General features: G+C 35.7%; 1 protein-coding gene across 1 annotated transcript; it reads right to left on the bottom strand.

The window, feature by feature from the left end:
- Nucleotides 1–1,260: 1,260 nt before the first annotated feature.
- On the bottom strand, nucleotides 1,261–2,205 carry LOC100723419 (olfactory receptor 51F2-like). Its single transcript, XM_003463437.2, has one exon. It carries the CDS (start codon nucleotides 2,203–2,205, stop codon nucleotides 1,261–1,263), a length of 945 nt encoding a protein of 314 aa, XP_003463485.2.
- Nucleotides 2,206–6,762: the final 4,557 nt, after the last annotated feature.

Below are 6,762 nucleotides of genomic sequence, written 5' to 3'. Positions count from 1 at the left end.
TGCAGTAACTCTCCATATAAAACTCAGTGGTTACTATATGTATATTTACTTTTTTATTATTGTACTTTTACATTTTGTGGGAAATAATGTGATAAAATGGACATATAATGGTCAAAGAAGGGTAATTAGCATTTCTATCTCTTTAGTCACTTAAAATTTCTGGTTAGCATCTAATAACTGTACATATTCATGAAGTATCCTTTAGATTCATATTTAGAAGATAACATTTAAAATATGTTTAAAATCAACAAGTATTTATCAAAGTGCCCTCAATGGTTCTTTTAATAATTATCAAAGCACAGTTTTCATTCTACTTTCTTCTTGTTTACAGTGCTTATTAATATACTGAGACAATGAATTTAGGGGAAAATGATGGATTACCCACAAATCAGAAGAATTGCTGAAACCTAGACTTCTACCAATCTATATACATACATAACTTGGGTAGTTACATGCTCTAAAATGCTTGACCACAAACTACAATGAATGTTTAAATGCTTAAAAAAATTTTACAGCAAAAGACAAATTATCATTAGTTGCCCTCAAAATACCAACCCTTACTTCAAACACATTTATCCCATTGTTTTTGCCACTTTTTAAAGCAGCAAGGTAAGTCCTCTTTCACAAATGTCTTTAGTTGCATTGTCATGGTTGCTTCACTAACATGAATCAATTCAAAAAATTTGCCTATTATGGTCTTTTTGACTTTGGCAAAGAGCAAAAAGTCACACAGTGCTTGGTCCAGTGAATACGTGAATAAGAACTCACTACAACATTTTTATAAACATGGCTTTCTGTTTGGCTGGTGTTGGGCAGCAGCAGTCACACCTAATAAATACGCTCACTAAAGAGGACTTTCAAATGGCTTCAGAAAGTGTCAAGATCAATGTGATAACTGTGTTCCAAGAGGGAAAGAATTTCAAGAGTAAACAATTGCAATGTGTCTTTTGCAAATTTTTTAAATTTAAGTCTTCACAGTATAGTTAAGCCACATGGTGAGACCATGCAAAGTAGGAATTTATTTGTCCGTGCTTGGAGATGTATCTCAACCATAGTTCTGTACTGTGTCAAGTAGAGTATTTATGAAAGGGTCAGAAGCACAAAAGATTAAGTCCCATACTCTAAATTTATGAAAACAGTAAGTTACTAGTTCATTAGAATGGGTAGAAAGCTTCACAAAGCCCAGTGGTAATGCACATTACTGAATAATCAAATATTCAGGAATCAGGAAGATTTCCTAAAGGATACCCTAAAACTTCACTAAACTAGCTTAGGAAAGAATAATTTAAGCACAGCCTTGCGAATTTGCTTGGTCTTTACACTGTAGATTATAGGATTCATTACAGGAGGAATGAGCAGATAAACATTGGCAATGAGGGTATGCACAAAAGGTGGGGCATGCTTTCCAAATCTATGCACCAATGACAAACTGATCATGGGGATGTAGAAGATAGCAACAGCACTGATGTGGGAGATACAAGTACCAAAAGCCTTTTTGCGCTCCTCCATGGATGCAATGCCCAGTACAGAGTGAATGATCAGAACATAGGACAGGAGGATCAATACAGAGTCCAAGCCAGCAGTAGAGATAACAATGGCCAAACCAAATGCACTGTTGATTCTGGTATCTGAGCATGAAAGTTTCATCACATCAGGGTGGAAGCAATAGGAATGGTGGAGGACATGACTATGGCAAAAGGACAGACGCTTGAGGAGTAAGAGTAAAGGCACCAGAGCTGTTGTGCCCCTAATAACTATTGCAAAACCCACTTTGATGATTCTTGAGTTGGTTAAGATCACGGCATATCTCAGTGGATTACAAATGGCAATGAAGCGGTCAAATGCCATCGCCAAGAGCACTGAGGATTCCATGAATGTGAAGCCATGGATAAAGAACATTTGGCCAAGGCAAGCATCAAAGCTAATTTCTCGAGTATTGAACCAAAAAATACCCAACATGGTCACCAGTGTAGATAGGCACAGACCTAAATCTGTGAAGGACAACATAGAGAGGAAATAGTACATAGGTTCATGAAGACTGGGCTCAGTAATGATGACAAACAGGATCATAGCATTGCCAGAAATGGCAATGGCATAGAGGCAGCAAAAGGGGATGGAGATCCAAACGTGAGAAGTCTCAAGACCAGGGATGCCAGTCAGGAAAAAGACTGCAGGGTGGAAAATGCTCTGGTTAAAGTATAGCATGGTGACTGAAGGAAAATTTCCTCAGGGAAAATTACCATGTCCTGTAATAACAACAAGGAAAAAGTGTCACTTTTGTCTACATACCATGCAGTTTAAGATCAGTGGTGAACCACATCCTGTCCTTTCTGTTTTCTTAGACATGGCATTGCTCTGCAGTGAACTAGGTGAAGGGATAGTAGGTGAGTGACAAGACCTGGCCTTTTAAAAGATTCCTGACATTTTACAGCTAGATATAAATGTATCTATATGTACATGCACAAAAGAGGCTATTAAGCTAGATAGTGTGAAAGGGCATTTTCCAGTTTTAATACTATGAATATGGGTAGGTAGGATATTTGGAGGAAATTTAAGCCAAAACAAACATCGATTTGTCCTCCTTTTTTTTTTTTTTACTTCTGTTTCTATAGCAAAGATCCAAAGACCCCTTAAGATTTATGAATCCTATGTACTCGGTGAAAAATGTGTAAATGAGAAAACATTAAGGATTTTCTAGTAAAGTATTTGTCATTGAATAAATACAGAACATTTTCTGTTAAAAAAAAAACCTAAATACTAGAAAAGAATCAATTAAATCTATGTAAATAAACCACACTGGGAACATAAGAAAATGGTATATTTTTGCAATCCTAGTTTGGATGCCAATTATGTTGAAGAAAAATTCTACCTGAGAAATGTAACTTATAACAACCTCAGTGAGAAGAAAAAAGGCCATTGGATGCTCATGTGTAATGATTTAAGGAGCATTATCTGTGAAAGATTCTTGATTTACCACATTTTTCAAGGGGTGATAGTGCTATAGCTGAGGTTTGGATATCTGTCTTCTGTTTGGACATGAGTTTGCTCTCACTCAGATGAATAAATTTTCAAGATGGAAGAAACTCATCCACATTGGTTTTTGTCTTATCTGATACCATATTCTTACCCTCAGAAGGAATGCTTTGTTCTTAATATTTATGTATGTATATTTCCTTTCTATTCCTTAATGCATACTTGACAATTGTTTAAATATCAATAAAGTGCCAGTGTGTGAAATAGACAAGAGTTAGAATTAGACCTGGTAATTCTGTATCATTTCTATCCTTTTTTCTGTTTTGCTTTTGTTTAAATAAAAAAGAAAAAAATTAGACCTTTTACTACAAGAAAGTATCTACATGCATCTAAGAAAGTAAGATGTGAGTATAAGCTTACTGATAAATTTCATTCCAACTTCTTAGTGAATAGGCAGGAGCTTAGATTTGGGTAAAATTACTGTTAAAAGAAGCTTCAACAGGACATTTCTGTAGATATTTAAGGAAAAGAAAGAAGAAAAATGTTCAAAACAGGAAACTTCTTTGAGTATAATTGTACTCAACTTTTCACTATTGTAACAAAATACCTAAGATAAACAACTTATTACTAAGAAATTTTATTTTGGCTCACAATGTTAGAAATCTCATTTTATTATTGAATAGTCATGTTCCTTCACATTAGTAATGTGCATCATGCCAAAAGCATATGGTAGAGAAAACTTTTAACTCATGAATAAGAAGGCAGAACAAAGAGGAAAATTGACTCTTTGAGGGCATAATCCCAATGACCTAATTCCTCTTTTGAGGGCATAATCTCAATGATCTAAAATCATCCACTCAGTTTTACTTCTTTTAAAGTTTCCATCCTTTTTTTCATTAACATCAATATTTTAACACACAGACTTTTGGGGAACATTTAAGATCTAATTTATAACATTCACCTCTGTTTCCTAAAGTTTCATGTCCATCATACAATACAAAGTTCACTCTGTCCACCTCAAAGGACTGTAAGTTCTTAATTGTTCCAGGATTGTTCAAAAGTCCAAGTGTAAAATCTCCTCTGAGGCACAAGCTGTGTGAGACTCTGCAAATGTCAAAAAGAAATTACATAATTCCCAGATACACTGGCACAAGCTAAACATTCTTATGCCAAAAGGTAGAAATAGAGGAATAGAAAGGATAGATTTGACCAAACAAGACTGAAACCCAGCAGGGAAAACAATAGATCTTTTAGCTCCAGGTTCAACAACTGGGGTATTTTGGCACTATGTACTGTACATTTCCCAGGACTTGGACAGTTCTGCTTCTATGGCCTTTCTGATTGTAGCCCATATGGCTATCATTTGAAGTCATGCTGCCTGCACTTCTAGTAGGTATGCCACATAGCTGACATCTTTTCCTTCCTTGAATGTCCGCTGTAGCATTAGCTCTGCTCTCAAAGTCTCATGCATTGCTCGTTCATGGGTGGCCAGTAGGGATTTCAACCTTTTCATACATTGCCTTGCCTCTCAGAACTGTCTGTGAAATATAAGTATAAGCCTTCATGACTCTATAGCTCTTACATTCTGCATTCCTACAAAGCCAATATTCTGCACATAATAACAAGGTCTGTTACAAGCATAAACTGTACCTGAATCTGTATGAGGCATGGTACGAGTGGCCTCTGGAGTGGTTAGCCCATAAAGGTTCATGAGGCAGTCTTGGGTGAATAACTTTCTTTGCAAAAATACTTTTCCCTGAAAAGTCTTTAAATTCACACTTTTACACCTTTGAGCCTATAAGGAGTAGGGTGTTACTGATTCCTGAAATGCTCTCAACACATATTTCCAAAGTTGCTATACAAAGAATTTGACTTCTATTTGATGAAATTTCTTTAGCAAATTCACCCTGCCTGGGTGCACTTTTAAACATGCTGTTTATCTGGCTGAACTGAAAGTTTTCTAAATGTGTCTCCTCTGTTTCTTTTATGTTCCTTATTTTCACTGCAAATTTGCTAACAGCAACCAATGATATCCATGTTATTGCCTGAAAGCTGTCCTGCCTTCAAAGCCCTTCTGACAGATAAGCTAATATTATTCTTTTTACTTTGTTTTGTTTGTTGAGATGGGAACTTGCTGTTTCCCACGTTGGTTTCAAACTCTGGGGCTCAAGTGATCCATTTGCCTTGGATCTGAAGTAGAGAGGGTTACCTTTCAATTCAGCTTTCCATAAAGTCTCTGGACATAGAAACATGACTTTAAATTATTTGCTGATGTGTACCCAGTGACCTTAAGTCTAATTCCCAACGTATCTCAATTCTGTCTGAAACCTCACCAGCACAGGGTGTGGATCAGAAGAGAGAAAAAACTGGAGAATGGTATTCAGTCTCTATTGTTTCACTTTCACAAAAGGAATAATCTGCTGCTGTACATTGTAACTATAGTTAATAATACTGTACTATAAACTTAAAATTTGTTAAGCAGGTAGATCTGTGAAGCATTCTTACCACAATAAAAAATAATATGATAACTATATTATAGACACCCAACATAAATAATGAAAATTTTTAAATTAAAGACAGAAAGCTCCAGTGGATTATCTGAGTGTGTAAGCTGAATTTTTCTGTAATAATAACAGTTATAATGTTTTAAATTCCTCCTATACGTTGAACAATTTACCATCACTGAGTATTCTTCTCACTGTACACTTCTCATGATATCTTTTCCTAAAAAAATCTATAACTGAAAGAAACTTGCTAGACTCTTATAGCACAGATACTTTATTAGAAAATATGGGAGTAGTAATAACTTTTTCAAAAATTTTTATTCTAAACTATTTTTGAGTTGTCTTGTACTAAAATTAAAGAGTAAATATTAAATACAGAGAATTCTTCCAAGATAGGAATTACAAATTAAACATTCCGGCAACCCAATCATCAGGAACATGTAAATACTCTTACTACAACGCTTTATAAACACCACTGTCACTGCAGTAGCATTGAGTAGCAATGTATAAACAAGCTTAAAAAAAAAAGATCAAGACATAGAGGAACAATTTGATTTCCATACATTCATGCAACAAACTGAGAGTCCAGGAATAAAATTCTGCTCCCTCTGGCACCAAACTACACATCCTTTACTATTATTCATTTTTAAGTGATTTAAGCCTTAAAATTATGGAATGAATGAACACATGTTTACGACTGTAGTTGGTGTTTGTAATATTATTTTGAATATACACTGTTGAATATACACTACTAGATTCATGCTCATCTGCTCCTCTCCATTGTTCTGTATTAGTTTGATAAACTATCTGAAGATGATCCAACACCTGGTATGTTCTTGAAAGTCTTCAGTACTCTAAAACATTGGTCACAAGAATAGAAAAAGTCTTGAGTCTGAAAGAAAGGTCATTTGATATTGCACCTTGCTACTTGATGGGTCACCAAGGTCAGAGTCTGAGAGAGTGAGAGAGAGAGAGAGAGAGAGAGAGAGAGAGAGAGAGAGAGAGAGAGAATCAACTTCAAAAGCTTACAAGGAGAAAGGTTCTTTTAGACTAAAATCTGATGATCTGTCCTGATCCACCCTGCTTCAGAAACTGTTTCCAAAGAAGTTCTCTTTTGCCAGGAGAACGCACAAGGGCACAAGGAATCGGAGCACTGTCAGGTTTGAGAAAGAAAGCCTTTATAAGGAAGCCAGAAGCTGTTTAGTGAGAGTCATTTGCCCAACAGAAAAACAAATTCCTGGGGGAGAACTCTCTGTAGAGCTATGTCCTGCTAACTCTTTGTGCT

The sequence above is a fragment of the Cavia porcellus genome, unplaced genomic scaffold, assembly GCF_034190915.1.
Source record: "Cavia porcellus strain 051 isolate PalLab524CR breed Dunkin Hartley unplaced genomic scaffold, mCavPor4.1 scaffold_9, whole genome shotgun sequence".
NCBI lineage: Eukaryota > Metazoa > Chordata > Mammalia > Rodentia > Caviidae > Cavia > Cavia porcellus.
Note: the sequence above shows the minus strand (reverse complement) of the source record. Positions and strands in the feature narration are given on the sequence as shown.